The sequence below is a fragment of the Centropristis striata genome, chromosome 10 (genome assembly GCF_030273125.1).
Source record: "Centropristis striata isolate RG_2023a ecotype Rhode Island chromosome 10, C.striata_1.0, whole genome shotgun sequence".
NCBI lineage: Eukaryota > Metazoa > Chordata > Actinopteri > Perciformes > Serranidae > Centropristis > Centropristis striata.
Window position 1 is genome coordinate 6,777,601 of NC_081526.1, and position 18,700 is coordinate 6,796,300.

Below are 18,700 nucleotides of genomic sequence, written 5' to 3' on the forward strand. Positions count from 1 at the left end.
TAAACTTTTATATTACATTCTTCTTTTGTGTCGACTAGGGAAATTGTTTGGCACCTTTTTTCCGAGCTAGCATATAACTTAACAGATAAATAATAATTATTATTATTTTTTTTTTTATAAATAAACTTTATTAAGGCAGTGGGGTGTAATACAAAAAAATACATCAGAACGTCGCCAGGGGGTTTCAATAAATCATAAAGAGGTTGTCATACAAAAATATTATAAAAATTACAAATATTCAGAGTTTTAGCAGCTTTCAAATTAGTAGAGTCTTTAATAGAATTAATATACTGCTTGGTTTCACTTATAAATATAGAAAAGAGGGGATTTTTTTTTGTGTATCGAGATTTATGTATGTGATATTTTGCCAATAGTATAATTAGATTTATAATGTAATATTGATTTTTTTTTGTGTATGGGAAGTCAGTGAAACCAAACAGTATATTTTCAAAACAAAGGGACAAATTAGGTTCAATTGAAAAAAAAAGGAAGTTACAAATATCTTTCCAGAACTTAGACGAAAAAGGGCAAAACCAAAATAAATGAAAAATACTTTCAGGGTGTCGTAAATAATAATAGTCTATGAATATAACGTTATATTGACGGCTGTTTTTCCCCCGTCACCAAGCAACCGCCCTCTCCACGTGCCTGCATGTTTATGTACGTCACTTCCTGCGCGGCAGATACTAAACCAGCTAGCAGAAAGCAGCTTATGATGTTTTGACATGCATACTTCGGACAAACTTTACAGCATTTGCCGTCTTTAGCTCGCGCCGTTAGTCACATGCTCTCCCACGTGTTAATGTTCACGTGACGTATATCTAAAACAGCTGTCGATATACTTATGTTGCTACGTTTCCCTGTTTCCGTCTACGCTAGCAACGTTAGCTGGTAGCAAGGTTAGCAGGGAGGCTGCAGTGAAAGTTTGTAAACATTTAAGGTAACGGTCTAGATTGTTGTGGTAGGGCAGATGGGTCTACATGGAACACGTGTTTGTAGGTAACTAGGTGTTTTGGCTGGATCAGAGTGTGACTGTGACGTGAATCATCTGGACTTGTGAATGACGAGTTAGCGTTAGTTGCTGCAAAGTTGATCATCATGTCTAATCAGCTGACTGCAGAGCAGCAGAGAAAGATTGAAGAAAACAGACGAAAGGCTTTGGAGAGAAGAGCCCAAAGACTTGGACAGACTATTAGCAACAATAATCAGACCTCAGTAAGCTTCAGTGGTACATCAGTGCAGGAGCAGCCCTCCTCTAAACAGACCTTTGCCTCAGATCCTGCTAACCGGACTCATCACAGAGAGACACCGAGCTCCGCTCCTGCACCAAAACGGTTCGTTCCGCCCTTCAAAAAAGACTCACCAGCCTTCAATAATTACAATCAAGGTCAAAAGAATCAGCAGTTATCTAGCAATAGCAACCAAATCAACCAGAGCTCTTCTTCTTCAAGACAGGTGAGATTTGTGCTGTAAAGTTGAACCATTTCTTGTTTGGAGGAAAAGTATCAATATTTCCTGACTCCTTATACTGTCTTTCCTTGTAGATACAAGTCATTGATCCTCTTCCTCAGGCAAGAACTCACCATGTGAGCAGCCCTGTCTTGTCTAGTGGAGGAAGCTTTGGTGTGAAGCCAGCTCAACCCAAACCTAACCCCACCTCCAGCAGCTCTGGTGGTGCTATTGGCTCATTCTACAACAAAACTAGTAAACCTGCCCAAAGTCCTGTGGCGCAGCTTCCCTCCAACTCATCAACTTCGAATGCTGTACCTGCAAAAAAGCCTGCCATCTCTGTAAGAGGAAAATGTGTATCTCACTCAGAGGACCGATTCAGAGTAGAAGTGGGCTACCACGCAGAGCTGATTGCTGTTTTCAAATCTATCCCCTCAAAAAACTATGGTAGGTATCTGCCACTGTAACTGTGCTGTTTTGAATTTTGATGCTCAGTGCTTTTTGCAGTACTCCCATGTACACCGTTGAGGAAGACCACCACAAATACATTTTTCTCAGTTGAAAAATGAATTACCAGATTCATAATTAATTCAGGGATGTAAAAATACTTGGGCAGCATCTTGCATTCAAAAAATATTCAATATTTCCTATACAGACAGGACAACAAAAACTGTCAACATTGAACTCCTGCTGGTCAAGTGATTTCACATATATACCTCATAGCAAAATTAATAAACCCTCAATAGACGATGTAGGTCATACATCATCATGCACCAAATGGGTCTGTGTATTAAATCTCACTCATTTTAGAGTAGCAGCAGGTCTAACAATTTTTAAATAATGGTACAATACCAATAATACCCCTTAAAATAATAATATAATACTCTATTATCTATATATTGTAATAATAATCTATTAAAATAATAGAAACTGCTTTCCTTTGGCCAAAGCTAATGAGCTCTCTCCTGTAGTTAAATCCAGGTACACAAATCTTTTGTCATTATCGATTTTCAAAACAGGAATAACAATTTCCAAAATGTATCAGTTCTGTGTCATATGTCTTGTTTTGTATGTTAATCTTAGTAAAGTATTTTTTTCTGCCTTAGATCCTACTACTAAGATGTGGAACTTCAGTCTGGAGGACTATCGACAGCTAAGTATGAACATCAGGGAACTATTAACTGGAATATGCACTTGTGTAGCCTAAATTAAAGCTCTGACAAAGTATTGCCTCTCTACCTTTAAACAACTCCTGAAGACCCAGCTCTTCAGAGAGCATCTTCTCTCCTAGCACCACACAACATTTCTAAAGAATTGTCACTAGCACTTATCAGCGCACTAATGGCTCCTATTGCACTATACCTTGATTGTTTCCCTTTTTCCTGTAAGTCACTTTGGATAAAAGCGTCTGCTAAATGACTAAATGTAAATGTATTGCTTGAGCTGCTGCTGCTGCATCTCTTCTGTCTTCACCCTGTGTTGCAGTGGAGCAAGCAGCTACTATTGCCTCTGTGTCTCTGAGGCCTCTGGAGGGGATGGAGGCAGTGGACGTTGCAACAGCCACCAGCGCAGCTCGGGATGGTTTAGCTCTGGGGGCGCTGCTGAAGCTGTGTAACGGCTGGCAGAAACCTGGAGCCGCTCTGCGGGGCCAGTGCATCCTGGTGTCTCCGACAAAGTTCGAGGTTGACGTCGGTTACCATGTCGATGTCATAGCAGCATTCAAGCAGATGCCAACAAAGAACTATGGTAACAATTTAATTAAGCGGGCGTTCCCGGTGGCACACCTGGTAGAGCGCATACCACAGAGGCCCAGTCCTCGTACGCGGGCGGCCCGGGTTCGAATCCGGCTCGGAGCCCTTTCCCGCATGTCTTCCCCTCTGTCTCCCCCTTTCACTCTCAATATCTAATCTGTCAATAAAGCTACAAAATGCCCAAAAAATATCTTAAAAAAAACAACAAAAAAACAATTTAATTGAGCAATCAATATTTATTTCTGTCTCAAAAATTATTTGATGACTTCTGATGCAGGATGTTGTTTTTTTGTTGCTTGGCAGACATGAAAGCAAGAAAGTGGAGTTTTTCACTTGAGGATTACAAGAGACTCTGTGAGTACCATTTGCTTTATTCAGCTGGTTTATTGTTGCGGTCCTGTTTGTCTCTGTTACATTAGCCATCTTGTCTGACCGTGCTGTGTTCCACACCCAGTGGATCTCCTCAGTGGGATAGCAGCAGTGGAGGTGGAGCCTCTGCCCAGGGCAATAGTCCAAGCTTTCTCTGCCAGGTTTGACGGGAGTGAAGCCAGGTCTTTAGACGTCCCCGATGCAGACCTCTCCAGCATCGATCCCTCGCTCACCTGCAGCCTCATGCCCTTCCAGAGGGAGGGAGTCAAGTAGGTGCCTTTGGGCAGCCATTACTGCTCTTTCTGCATGGTGTAGCCAAAAACTCAACACTAGAAGGCAGTTATTCATCAATTATTTGCTCAGTCTTGTGAATAATGAGGAGATAATTATCATAGCAAGCTGATCTGTCTGTGCCATCCCTCCTTGACTTCAAGTTTGCAGATTAAATGGTTGGAACAGTATGACTTCCACTCACAGTCCTTTTTAATTTTAGCATTTCTTGTGTCCCTGTAGTTTTGCAGTGTCTAAACAAGGCCGCCTCCTCCTGGCTGATGACATGGGCCTGGGAAAGACTGTGCAGGCCATCTGTATAGCAGCCTACTACAGGAATGAGTGGCCCTTGCTGGTGGTGGCTCCCTCCTCTGTGAGATTCACCTGGGCAGAGGTAAAAGAAAACATTCTGCAGAGTTTAGAAGAAAGATGTCTCATTACCTATTAAGCGATAGAGTTTATCATGTCGTTTCCATTTAATGGTGTCATTATTGGTCTCTATTAAGTCAGCAGGCACCCTCTTAAGAATATTATTCTAGTCTCCTTTGACAAAAGTTCTGCCTTACACATTATAATACTGGTTTCTGCTTAAAGCTCATCTGCATTTGAGAAATGGTAATACTGTTCCCCAAGGACTGCTTGTCCTCTGTAAGGTACTTTATCTTCTCTCGGCGAGATGGCAGTATTGAATTTCATGCTTCTGTTTCTTTGTCTCATGGGTGCAGACGATAATTTGGACTGTTGATGGATAGTTTATTGTCATGGTATAGAAAACACAACAAAACTTCATCTGCATTATCACTACAAAATAACAGCATTAGAAAAAATAAATCACTGATTTATAATCAAGAAGAAAATACAGTTCATTTATTTGGCTATTTTGTTGAATTCTGTTATCCAGATATAAGATTCACCTGCTTCACCTGAAATAGTTAATATAGCTTGAGCTTTAATTTTTACACTTTGCATATTATTTTAGATGGTATTGTGGGGTATTTGCCTTTTAGTTTGATTGAATTCAATAGAAAGGTAGACTGGTTTTTATACTGCTTTAGTGTGGCGTCCATTCAGTTGTCAAGCGAATTTTAAGCAAAAAGAAAAGAAAGAACAAGAAAGAAACTAGTTAAGGTGCGTTTCCATCAACTGATTTTTAGAAGAAAGAGATATTTCAAACCAGAAACAAAAACACAGTACCTTGGCCATTATCTTCAGGAATTTGGTTAAACTGGGCACATTTTAATAGATTTTTTTATCACCTAGTAATGTCCATGTTTCATGCTGTCCTGAGACAAACTAATATATTATTCGGGGCGATCAGTCGTGAGCTAAATGTTCACTACGCCAGAACTCATTCAGCAAAGGTGTTTCCATATCCCGTTTAGTGCATCAATGTGCGATTTTTAAACGTGATACTACAAAATGTGCATAAAAATATTTAAAGTAAACTCAGCTTTTGTCCTTATTTTCCCTTGTTCTATGTCAATGTCTTGTAATTTATTCTCAGGTGTCCCTTTTGTCTGAGCGTGTGACTCATGTTCTGCAGCATATATTCACTGCTTAACTCGCAGCAGCATTACCAGGCTGCACTAGCGGCACATTTTGAGGAGAAGAGCTTAACTTGGCCCTCTGTCTATTGACAAGACAAGACAGTCTGCTCTCTAAATAGATATCTTGGATCAAACACAGTCTCCCAATCAGGAGTTGGAATCGCAGAGGAGGGTTTAGTCACAGAATGTCGGTCCATTAAAGGACATTTACTCTGTCTGGCTTTGCTCTTCTTATCTGCACTGTTAGTCTTGTGCATTTGGTCAAATCTATTGCAAAACATGGGAGCTATAACTTTAATGAGTTTAAGTCAGGTTGACAGGCAAATAGAGAGCAAGTAAGTGAACTGTCAGAAACATTTGGGCCACGGGGGACATTTTCTTAACTACATGATTAGTTGTTTCTAAATGGGAACACAGCGATAACACAGAGAAAGAATTATTAGTGATTAAAAGCTTTCAAAGCAGCTGTCAGTCACAGAACTGTTATTGAATGTGTCTGTTCGTTTTACATTTCAGAGGCTGACTGCTTCACAGTGGTAGGGAAAAGAACAGCCTGAAACCCAGAAGCTGCTGTTCTGAGGAGTTTTGTTTCACTCTTTGTGTCTGACTTGAGTAAGTATCTTTGTCTGTAGGCCTTCAGGCGCTGGCTGCCCTCCCTGAGTCACGACAGCATCAATGTGGTGGTGAAGGCCAAAGACAATCTGCGGTCAGGTTTGGTCAACATCATCAGCTACGACCTGCTGAGCAGGACGGACAAGCAGTCAGGAAAACCTTTCAATGTTCTTATCATGGTGAGCTGGGGGATTCTGCTGTGCACGATTTAAAAATGGCTGCTCTTTTTTACTGAATGTCATAAATTTCCTTTTCTAAATTTCCTTTCTGTGCAGGACGAGTCTCACTTTTTGAAGAACATGAAGACTGCCCGTTGTAAAGCAGCTTTGCCTCTTCTGAAGGTGCTTATTCTTCACTCTTTCATTAACCCATTGAAGCCTGGAAAGCGGATATGTCGTTTTGTAGTATTTGTATAAGCTCTGAAATACTTTTTGAATTTAATTTCTATCTGCTACAGAGGCTGAAAAATCTATTATTTAGTAGAAGCGTTGACACTTCTGTTGAATTTCCAGAAACACTTCAGATTTTAGGGGCTGATTTTAAAATCGCCCAGAGATTTTACAGGCGTTTCAGGCTTCAATGGGTTAAGTGTCTGATTTGGATTAACCCTTTATCGGACAAAGAAACATATTTGGTAACTTCAGCTGACATCTAAATGAGATCCCTGTGGCTCTCCATGAGGTTGTAGACCAACATGGATTTCTCAAAACTAATCAGCGAAGATCAGGCTATGTCACAGATAGTGACACCATGGCATCTACCCAATTCGTGTAATAATAATTAAATAGTAACTCAATTGGTCTTGATTTGCAACTTAAAAAATTAAACATTTTGAAAAAAAGTCACAAAAGTAAAGGTCTTGTAATATCCTCCAATAACACCTGGTTGGGTTGAAATTTCCAAGTATTTCAATGAGTGCCCTATAAAGGGTTAACCTTTTTTTACTTTCGATAACTGTTTTGACTTGTAAGTGATGTTGGAAAATAACCAAAGCAGCAGATCAAAGAATACCGGGTTCCATGCGTCCAAACAATCAGATTCATATGATAAAGAGTTCGAATGCTGCTATGTAAAACCTGTAAAAGGTTCCTTACATCACATTTGAGAGGGTTCCAGGTTTAGCAAGTAAAATTGTCCAGATATTTAATATAAATTCTTCGAACACGACCTAGATTTACTTAAAAGATAGACCTTCGGCCAGTTGAACAATTGATAAGATTTTAATAGGAATACTGATTTGGTATTTCTCCTTCTTCTTCTTTTAGACTTATTATTTTAACCAAGGTAGACTCGACCTTGCAGTTACTGTATGTGTGCAGTTTAATCAAAATCAAAAGGCCAACCTAAGAAAAAAAAAAAGTTATGCTACCAACATTAAAAACCAATTGAAACTTTTTTTAATAAAAAAAAAAGATCCATGGTTGACCAACAGAATTGTTATCTTAGCTAAATTCAAAACTCTGTTACATGTGAATATACATTCATTTTAGTTCATTTTATGTGGTTTTCACCTCACCTCAAATACGCATATAAAAAATAATAAGTTATTACTTTACTTTTGAAGCCTAAGGTTACTACTCCATATTTTTTTTTTAATTTTCATTAGGTCCATAAAGATTTATACTGAAAATGAAAGAAGCAAACTAAATAAATAAAGATATACTGTGCCCAAGTCCCGAACAAAAATGTTTCAATGTAGGGGTGGGCGATATGGCCCTGAAAGATTATCACAATATTTCAGAGTATTTTTGCGATAACGATATTCTCGACGATATTAAAAAATGCTGAAAAATATATAGAAAATTATGTTTTAGTCTAAATAAATAAAAATCGTGCAACAAAATAAAAATAAACCGGTATAATTGCGAGACGGTATGGCACACCGTTATTTCAATGGATTATTGATTATGTCAAAAAGTTATAAATTTGGTTTGATTTTTTTATTTAATGAAAACGTGTAACCTGGAGTTTGAACACAAATCTTACAGTAGTGGTACTACATGTTTTCAAAATTATTACATTTTAAAATATATTTTTTATTTGCTACAGGTTCAGATAGGATTCCTGTACTAATGCAGTTTCCCCGTTTGTGTCTTTGTCTTAAAGAGAATTATAGTTTTGTATAGTTAGTGAATGTGTATGTTTCCCAGCATCCATAAACCTGCTGAAGTCAAAACATGGCAGCTTTTGGCTCGTGGTTGGGTTTAATTTCCTGCTTTGTCAGCTAGATTCCCTCGGCAGTGCTCTGATCAGAGTTGTTTTTCCATCCTCAGGCAGCGAAGAGAGTGGTTCTTCTGTCTGGGACCCCTGCCATGTCCAGACCCTCTGAGCTCTACACCCAGATCCTGGCTGTCAGACCTTCACTCTTCCCTCGCTTCCATGAGTTTGGGCTTCGCTACTGCGGTGCCACACAGGTAGCTTAAGCCTCAAGAATCCTCATCCGACCAAGTGTGATGCTTAATACTGTTGAGCTGTAATTGGCGGTAGTTCTAGGACACCTCAGAGAACATGGGCGGCTTTAGGCTTAGTGAATATTTATTTATCTGCCTCACTCACATTTAAAGGCCTGCAGTTCTTTGAATGGGATGTCCAGCATGTGCAGTGAGGTCTGCAGAGAACAATGGGATAATAAAGGTGCACTTTAAAGCCAGTGTCCGTTGGTGCATGGCTGCATGCATTAAAGCCTGTGTTAAGTGTCAGTGGACTCCTTTTACTTTGTCTCCACTCTTCTTCTTTTGTTGCTCCATCCTCGCCACTTAATCTCCTTAATTAATTTTAGTGGGGTCAGTTAAAGAACACTCTAGATGATTTAAAGGCCAATTACATCCTTAATTTGGTCAAGATGACTCATTTTGAAGATTGTCGAGATTTTGCTCTGCTTTGTAAAAGTTTGGTTTTTCCACCGTGAAAGTCTAATAACATGGCTTTTTGCTTTCTGATGGAGACTCGGAGCAGCTGGAGCTCTCACGGTTTGATTGCTATGACTAAAACCTGAGCTTTTCAGTCTATAAGTTTGTCTTTGGCTTGACTTGTGTCAAATCTAGTCCCTGTGTTTGATTAAACAGACCCTTCCACTGGCTTCCTCTTGAGATTTTCCTGTCAAATTTGCCTTATAATCCTTTGTCTTTTCTCCTTCATCTCATCATTTCCCTCTCTATCCCCCGTCCTCTCCAGGCGACGTGGGGGTGGGACTACTCCGGCTCGTCTAACCTCGGGGAGTTGAGGCTGTTGCTGGAGGAGTGTCTGATGTTGCGCCGCCTCAAGCGGGACGTCCTCTCCCAGCTCCCTGCTAAACAACGCAAGGTCGTCACGGTGACCATCGACGGTGTCAACGCCCGCATCAAAGCTGCTCTGTCAGCTGCTGCCAAGGAGCTGGCCAGTGGACACCGCAATGTAAGTTACAAACTCACAGCCCCGAGGAAAACTAGACAAGAATTTTAAGTTTTCTTTTCAATAGATGATGTTGGTGGTTTATTATAGAGGAAGTGGAGAAGTGTTTGTTTAACAAGCATTTATTCCATCCAACATCGGACTCATTTTTGCCATGGTTACAGAAGATGAATGAATTGTGACATTGAGATTGGACACTTATTTACATGTCATGGCAGCTATTCTTGGACATTTGCAGGTTGCCGAAGATTGTACATACATAGTCAACATATCATACACAGATGAAACATGTGTCACATGTAGTTAAACTAGTCAGACTGGCCACTGCTAATATGGTCAGACTGTATGGTCAGTGTGTTGTCAGCATATCAATATCTTACTAAGATGTACAGTAGAGACACACAGTCTGTTCCTCAATGTACACATAAAGGGTGTTTCCAATACAGCCCAACACCCGGAATGAGGCGGGTGTCACTCACCAAAACGCCCCTAATTTGAATATGAGCCGTCCGGAGCGGTCTTTTGACAGGACTTTTTTCGGCCCTGTAGAAGAGAAGGGATGTATTTCTCCCCTGAAAAAAGCCTGGTTGCTGATTGGATAGAACGCTAAGCAGGATGTGACGTAGTACTCGACGCCACAACAACACGCGCCATTTGTAAAAGCCGGCAAAGCAGTGTTGCCAACTTAGCGACTTTGTTGCTAAATTTAGCGAATTTTCAGACCGCCTTAGCTACTATTTTTCAAAAGCGACTGCCGACAAATCCAGCGACTTTTTCTGGTGTTATTGGAGACTTTTGGAGACTCGTTCGAGTCGAAGCGGCACAGTCCTCCTGCAGCAGTCTCTCCCAGCTGCAGTCACAGAGCCGGAGGGGATGTTAACCCCTTAGCGTCCAGTCTGCAAATTGCTAATAGGCTAACAGTTAGCTCTGTAGCAGTACAGTGTGTATGTGCTGCTGCTGCAGGAGGTGTTCACTTAGTGATCTCTGTTTGTTTACAACAAGCACCGGACACTCTGTACACAGTTAGCGATGCCGGTTAATTCACAATCACTATGTTTATGATCAGTGGAGACACTGTGCATAATTAGCCATGCTGGTTTGTTTACGATCAGCTGCTGACGTTGTGCACAGTTAGCGACGGCAGCCACAGTTGCATTTCACATGTTTGATCCGTTGCGTATGTGATCACGGTCGAAACTGTCGCTAAGCGATTATGCGACGATCAAAAACCATACGTCAACTCCAGAGTCTCATAAATCCCTCTGGGGGCCTTTTTTGTAATGGAGACACGCAGAGTGAGCGGACATTTGAGAGGGCGTGGCCTGAGACTTTCCCAGCGGCCACTCGTCCCCCTAAAGGAAACATGGTCATACCTCAGTATCAAGTGTGCTGAGTTTACCAAAACATGCTGTGTAGGAACACTGAGAAAAGCATACTAGCAATAGATGTATTCACAAATAACACATTGGAATGATTAAATCACTAAAGATTCAGCCAACTACATCAGTTTCTTTGCACTGTGAATTCTGTTGCAATAATGCCATAAAAATTTTCATTATAATCCATCTCTACTTAATGCTTTTGGCTGAACAGCATATTCTGTCCTTTGAATTATTCAGTACCCACACCTGTTGATTAAATGCATCCAAAATACAGCAGCTTATTCTACTTAAAATGTCTATGTGACTAAAAAGGCCTCATAGTTTAGAAAATATTTCTCTTTTTTAGCCCAAGAAAAGTTCCATGCACTGGTTCTGTCCTCTTTGCATCAGGGAGTCATTTCACGTTGCAAACACACAAGTGCTTTTAAATTGACCCAGAATATTCGAGCAAGTCTTATTTTAAGGATATTTATACACTCTGATGGGATTGAGTGGCTTAGTGTGATTGTTCATTATCACACTGCTCCTCAGAGTAATGGCAGTCTTATCAAATCATCAATCAGAATCTCCCGTCAGTTCTTATCTTGTGCCGTTCCTTATCTCTTTTTTTTTTTTTTTTTTTTCCAGAAAATGGAAGAGAAGGAAGCCCTCCTCGTCTTTTATAACCACACAGCTGAAGCCAAACTCCAAGCCATTATGTAAGTACAGAGCCTCTAATGGTCGGGCATCAGCGAGTCGAATCAGCTTAGATGTGATGAGCACTGAGATTAAAATGTAAAATGAATCAGAATCTTTTGTCGGGCCATTGTGATTGCACTGGATTTGAGATAACTTGATGAGTTTTTTAAAAAATACACTCGAGGACTGAATATTTCACTGGTGCCTTTGAAACAGTTGAGAGCTGTGTTGTTTCTGTCACTGCCAGGGAGTACATCACAGACATGCTGGAGTGTGGGCGGGAGAAGTTTCTAGTGTTCGCCCATCATAAGTTGATCCTGGATCACATCACCACCGAACTGGGAAAAAAGGTGAGTAAGATGTACAGACAGCACACTGCACAAAAGCCTTAAATGCAAAGAAATATGATTTTGACTTAAAAGAAGTCATTTTGACATTTTCAACCGGACTGGTTCTTTCGTGGGAGTTAAAGACAACTCTTAGGTCGGCTCTCATCAGTAGCTGCAGGGAACTAGTGTGGGCAGCACATTTTAAGCCTACAACTACTACTACTACTACTACTACTACGACTACTACTACTACTACTACTATCATCTAAAGCAGCGGTTCCCAAACTTTTTTAGCCACGTACCCCGTTCTATGTCCAAACCGGGTTGACGCACGCTCAATCCCCCAAACCTTAAAAAAAACGAAAAAAATGCAGTAACCTTTTTTTATAACCATATTAAAGGCGGCATGTTAATCATCCTCAAATGACCAGAACACATATATAATAAAATAATCACGATCACAACAATGAGCTCTCGCATTTGAATTCATCTGTAACACAGTTTCAATATAATGCAACAAAGTTATGCACAAGCTTCCACTTTTAAGAGCAAAGAGGATGATGACAGGCTCAGGATCAGAGGCAGAAAGCAGATGAGTTGGGGAAAATGTTATAAAAATTATGAGCCGCGTTGAACAAAAAATTGCAGCCAGTTTAAATGAGCGTGGAGCTAAAACAACCCTGTCATCATAACACAGGTTGGAAAAATGGAAGAAGATAACTTCTTCTACGCTTCATTTTAAGATGAAGTGCATTTTGAATAGCCTGCATTTATTAATCAATTAATATTACAGTTTTTGATTTTACATTTTGTCTTTATTGTGTGTGTGTGTGTGTGTGTGTGTAATTATCAGACCGCGATTACATTTTTCATCTCGTGCACCACACATTGAGAATCCCTGATCTAAAGTTTTACAAGGAAGAGTTGTTAAATGCACAATAGGAAGTTTTCTGCCACTCAAACAAAACCCTAACAAAACGTTTTGGGTGTGTAAAGTGCTGTTGTATCATAGGATGTCTTCATCGCCATCACTCTGTTTCTCCCGTTGAGGATTCCTTCACTGTTCATCGTTCAGGAGGTTTTTTACTGAGAGCTGAATTAGTTGATTAAAACTGGCAAGAACACTGAATAAAGCAGTATCAAGTGTTTCTGCAAGCCAAGCTGCCCCTAACATTTGCTCAGCTTGTTTCTCTGACAACTTAAGCTCCAGATGTCCAATAACTAAAAACCTTCATCTGGATAATCATCATCTGTATTTTAAAAAATGGGACTTAAAACAGGATTAAAAAGTCACATTATTACAGCTTCTGGCGGACAAGTTGATACAAAGCTGATGCATGTGCAAAGGGGATAAGACGCCGTGCACAGGTGACTAAATGAATTGGACCATTACTTTGATTAAAATTGTAAATTTAAGTAAACAAGTCCAATCCAATCCACTTTATTTATATAGCACGTTTACAGCAAACACAAGGTTTCCAAAGTGCTGCACTAAAAGATACACAATAAAAGCACAATAAAAAAAAGTAGATCATAAAATGATAAAATACAATAAGATAAAATAGAATAAAATAAAAATAAATAAAATGCACTGCCCGCACAAAATAAAATATGCATGTATACACATAAAATCAAGTCAACAAAATACATAACATAAATCTAGTTATTCTTAGACCTTTTATTGGAAAAAGATTACATCAGAATAAATTAGATTATACTTTATCGATTCCACAACGAGGAAATTCACTTGTCACAGCAGCAAAAACAGAAGCAAAAGGTGTAAATATAAATTACAGGAGGAAAAAGAAAAAAAAAGGAGTAGTTGTTTGAATGAAAAATATAATTACAGAGCAATACATATACATATATACCTACAGATATACATATTATATCTTTTTTCTGCTAACTAAACCCATTCGGGCCTTTAATTTCTCCTACAGAATGTCAGTTACATCCGTATTGACGGGTCGACTTCTTCAGCTGATCGGCAGCAGCTGTGTGAGAGGTTCCAGTTCTCCACTAAGACGTGTGTGGCGTGTCTCTCCATCACGGCAGCCAACATGGGTCTCACCCTGCACGCCGCTGACCTGGTGGTCTTCGCCGAGCTTTTCTGGAACCCCGGGGTAAGCCACCGAAAGTCTTTACTGCACTACAATATACTGTGTACTCATTGTGATATCTTTATTAGGAACATAGTTTGTTTTGTAGTTTACATTTACATTTTGGAGCCAATTTGATAGCAGCATGACCCATCTTTAGCCTCTTTAACCCTTCGACTGTGCACCCATGGTCCTCAGTGGTCAAAAAGGACCCCATGACACAAGACTGTCGTAGCCTAAAGCCTAACCGCAGTAATTACATTTTTGGTCGAAATTGAGTTATAACTAAAAATGAACTCCTTGATGTCTGTTTTATCTTGTGACAAAGTTTCAATTTTGCTTTATTTCAGAGAAATAATGAGATAAAAATTGCAGTAACTACAAAATCCAACTCAAAACCAAAGCAGACAGCAGTATGTTCACTTACAATGGACAGTGTAGCCTTGTATTTCTTCATTGTGTTGAATAGTGAAGACAAGAATAATAGAAATTATAGGTTTATTTGGTCGGGAAATTATTATCTAGATATTGATTTAAGTAAAAAAGTGAGATAGAATTATATTAAGACTAAAATATAACATTACTTTATAATATTAAGTCTAAAATACACAAATCTTTGAATAGAGTTGTTAAACTCTTTGAAATACATTTATGACAAAAATTAATTTGAAAATGTTTATTCACTGAAAAGAAAATATAAAAGCTGAAAGAAGACAACAACATTGTAGTTACTGCACTCGTTACTATTAGAACCTTTTACAACAATGCAGAAGCAGAGTGCAGTAACTATATTTTTGGGGTCAAAGGTCAAATAAATCGTCATGATTTTTGAGCATAAAAATAATATCAATACATGTAGAAATAAGTGTCATATCACTTTCCTACCAATAACCCATTTGGCTGGCCAGTTAAAAAAGAACTGAGTTTTACCCTTTGCTAGTTACTGCAGTTAGACTTTGTAGGGCAGTATAGACCTAGATATTTTTTCTCAGGAGTTGGGGAATGTACTTAAAATTGGGAACTGTTTTCACTTTTTTACTGCCATTTTTCTTACCTTACCACTCCCTACTCAGTACAGTCAAACTACATTCTAAAAATGGAGATTAAAGGGGGACATATCTCCAAAAAAAGAGCTTGATTCATTATGAACTGATTCCCTTATTCCACCTGACCTCTGTGCCAGAAACCACAGCTTCCGATCCAGGAGGAATCTTAATAGCTCTTTAATTCCACCCGTTGGCAGCTTTAAGTCTGAATAATGACTTTACATTTTATTGATATTTTTCCTGAAGCAGCACTCGCTGACCTTCACGGCAGCTGAAAGAAGCCAGGAAGCATTTTGTGGTACTAAGAAAACTCAAAAGGTTTTTTTTTTTTTTTTTTCTTCTGCAGGTTCTTCTTCAGGCCGAGGATAGGGTGCACCGTATTGGACAAACAAGCAATGTGAACATTCACTACCTGGTTGCCAAGGGAACTGCTGATGATCACCTGTGGTATGTGTCAATCAGTGGGCAGTATGACCCAATTACACTGATTTTCAAACTGTGTTTTCCTCCCGTAGTCATCTGTCTTCCACTAGTGAGCCAAAACTAAACCAGCAGGAGGTCCAGTTAATGTGGGTTGTCTGACATGCATATTGTGACAAGCAGGGAATTGAACCATGTCCGCTCTATTATAATAATGCATCTCTTTTATTGATTCAGGCCAATGATCCAGGAGAAAATGAATGTTTTGGAGCAAGTAGGTTTGTCTGAGTCAAACCTGTCTGACAAAGCAGTGAATGCCAGCTTCCACTCCAAGGTAAGCTCTGCATCTGCACATACATAAATAAATGATGTATAATCCTATTATATATAATAATATATTTTATAATCCTATTCTATACCGCCCTACAAAGCCTAACCGCAGTAACTACATTTTTGAAATTGAGTTATAAATAAAAATGAACTCCTTTATGTCTGTTTTATCTTGTGACAAAGTTTTTTAGATTTCAAATTTGCTTTATTTCAGAGAAATAATACTGTGATACAGTGAAGCCTTGTATTTCGTCGTTGTGTTGAATAGTGAAGACCAGAATAATAGAAATTATACGTTTATTTGATAGGGAAATTATTATCTACATAGTGATTAAGTAAAAAAAAAGTGAGATAAAATTATATTTAGACTAAAATATAACATTACTTTATAATATTAAGTCTAAAATACACAAATCTTTCAATAGAGTTGTAGTGTGAGTGCAATAACTACATTTTTGGGGTCAAAGGTTAAATAAATCATGACTTTTGAGCATAAAAATTACATCATAAATAAACTGCAGTAACTACGCAAAGGCTAAAACTGAGAAAAACTGCTTTAAAGTTTTTAACGTTTTTTAGCCAACATAATGGGTTATAGGTAAGAAAGTGATATGACACTTATTTCTACATGTATTAATGATGTAGTTTTCACTCCCAAAAATCATGACGAATTATTTGACCTTTGACTCCAAAAATGTAGTTACTACACTCTGGTTTTGCTGTAAAAGCTTCTAATAGTAATGCACAAACAGAAGTAGTAGTGCAGTAACTACAATGTTGTTGTCTTCTTCCAGCTTTTAATATTATAAAGTATTAATATATGAATAAGTTTTAATATAATTTCATCTCGCTTTTTTACTTAATCACTATCTAGATAATAATTTCCCTATCAAATAAACTTAGAGTGTCTATTATTCTTGTCTTCACTATTCAACACAATAAAGAAATACAAGACTTCACTGTATCACAGTCAAAGTTTAGCTTTGGTTTTGAGTTGGATTCTGTAGTTACTGCAATTTTTACATCATTATTTCTCTGAAATAAAGCAAAATTGACATCTAAAACTGTGTCACAAGATAAAACAGACATCAAGGGGTTCATTTGTAGTTATAACTCAATTTCAGCCAAAAATGTAGTTACTGCAGTTAGCTGATTCTCATGAACATGGTACAGCTCATAGCTAAAATTCAGGAGCATTGAATACATATTTTCTTTGACCCTTTATAACATATACAATGTAAAGTCGCTGTTTAATATGAATTTATAATCTATTTGAAGAATTTTGATGTATTTTCTGACATTTTTAGAGACACTGTGAGCAAAATTCATTACCGTAACACATTTTTAAATAGAAAAAAAACAACAAAAGGTTTTTTTTTTCTTTGGCAAGCACTTAAATATGCTCAAGGGTAGCTGGTAGCACCAACATGTATTTTATTAAAATATACACATTTTTTAATGCAAACAATTCTATCATTTAACATTTAACCATTTTTCTCATCAATTTTCATTCAGATTTTGTTCTTTATACATTGCTAAAAACCATTATATTTGATTATATTGTGTTAAATTATACATTTTTAAACAAATGCATATTTATTTTTATAAAGTTTATCAAATATTTATTGTATATAAGTGTGGGGAAACCATGACATTTTATATCTGGATGCATTACAGTAATGAATTTGTGAATCAAAAATATGTTCAAAAATATAGAAAATATTATTTTAGCACAAAACAATGAATTGTGCCTCATTTTGTTTATATTGTTCATTCATATAAAAGTGAAATATATTTAGTTTAATAAAGTATGTCCTTATAATCTTCACAGACATAGCTTAGACTGCCATCATGAGAACCAAAGTTAGGCTTTGTAGGACAGTATAAATGTAGAAATAAGTGTTGTTTCACTTACTTACCTATAACCCATTTTGCTGCCCTGTTAAAAAACTTTAAAGCAGTTTTTCTCAGTTCTACCCTTTGTGTAGTTACTGCAGTTAGACTTTGTAGGGCAGTATACTAATCAGTTTTTAAATGGCTGAATCCACACGTAGGACCCCAAGCAGAGGAGCATCATGGAGATGTTCCAGCGATCGTTCTCTGCTGGTGACGACATGGACGAAGACCTTCTACTGGAGGCTGCCAGCGAATGGGAGGACTCTCCACCTGCCAGCAGCTCTGCTCAACACAACAGCACGCTCAGACCAAACCAGAGCAAAGGGAGCATCAAAGACTGTTTCAGCAGGTGACTCACTCGGATTCTCTCTGTGCTGACAAATTCTATCGACATCGCTCCGTTTTGCTCATTGGATCAAGTCCCAGTTCCTCGTTTTTAACCTCATCATGGCTGATGTGAGCTTATTTTGTTGCATAGACGGTAACAAATGCTTCAGTGAATAAATTTAAATATTAACTTACAAAACTACATATTTTTTTGCTAATAAGGAAAATAAATAAATGTTTGAACCAAGGTCTTTTTTTTTTTTTTAAGAATCCTTCTGAAACAACCTTAAGCCTTGCTCTGAAATCTCAGCTTATCCTTTAAACTACAGCGGCTTGCAAAAGTCTTCATCCCCCTTGGATGTTTCACACTTTTGTTGTTTTTACATATGAAATCATGGTCAATATAATTTGGCAGTTTTAAAAATAATTTGAAAAAAATCCCTCTTTAATATCAAAGTGAAAACAGATTTTTACAAAATAGTATCAATTAATTAAAAATACATGAGTTATTTTACTAGCTGGAACTCTGTTGAATTAGGTCAGTTACTTTAAAGGGTATGAATACTTTTGCAATCATTTATTTTACCTTATATATTTTTAATTAATTGATAACGGCTGCTTGGGAAATATAGTTGTTTTTTTTTCGTCAGTTCGTACTGCCTGTGAAACATCTGCAGCATAACTTAAAACACAACACAAAAAGTGATGCATATAAACGACAATATATTGTCCAGAAAATAACTGTTGTGTCCATTTTTCTAATATTGAACGATAAGTCAATATAGTAACTATCGTGACAGGCCCA

At 38.0% G+C, this 18,700-nt stretch overlaps 1 protein-coding gene across 1 annotated transcript; it reads left to right on the forward strand.

Moving 5' to 3' along the window:
- Window positions 1–648: 648 nt before the first annotated feature.
- smarcal1 (SWI/SNF related, matrix associated, actin dependent regulator of chromatin, subfamily a-like 1) lies at window positions 649–18,378 on the forward strand. The gene is made up of 17 exons (XM_059343433.1): window positions 649–1,455; window positions 1,545–1,896; window positions 2,556–2,606; window positions 2,935–3,195; window positions 3,504–3,554; window positions 3,655–3,838; window positions 4,083–4,233; window positions 6,019–6,177; window positions 6,274–6,339; window positions 8,272–8,412; window positions 9,173–9,391; window positions 11,398–11,468; window positions 11,696–11,798; window positions 13,718–13,900; window positions 15,269–15,369; window positions 15,580–15,676; window positions 17,727–18,378. The coding sequence occupies exons 1-17, from the start codon at window positions 1,099–1,101 to the stop codon at window positions 17,919–17,921; spliced, it is 2,742 nt and encodes a 913-aa protein (XP_059199416.1). The 5' UTR covers window positions 649–1,098; the 3' UTR covers window positions 17,922–18,378.
- The last annotated feature ends 322 nt before the right edge of the window (window positions 18,379–18,700 follow it).

Coding starts and splice junctions, on each gene's coding strand:
- smarcal1 (XM_059343433.1), top strand. CDS start 1,099: ATGTCTAATCAGCTGACTGCAGAGCAGCAGAGAAAGATTGAAGAAAAC. Junction 1,456..1,544: donor GCTCTTCTTCTTCAAGACAG/GTGAGATTTGTG, acceptor CTTTCCTTGTAG/ATACAAGTCATTGATCCTCT. Junction 3,196..3,503: donor GATGCCAACAAAGAACTATG/GTAACAATTTAA, acceptor GTTGCTTGGCAG/ACATGAAAGCAAGAAAGTGG.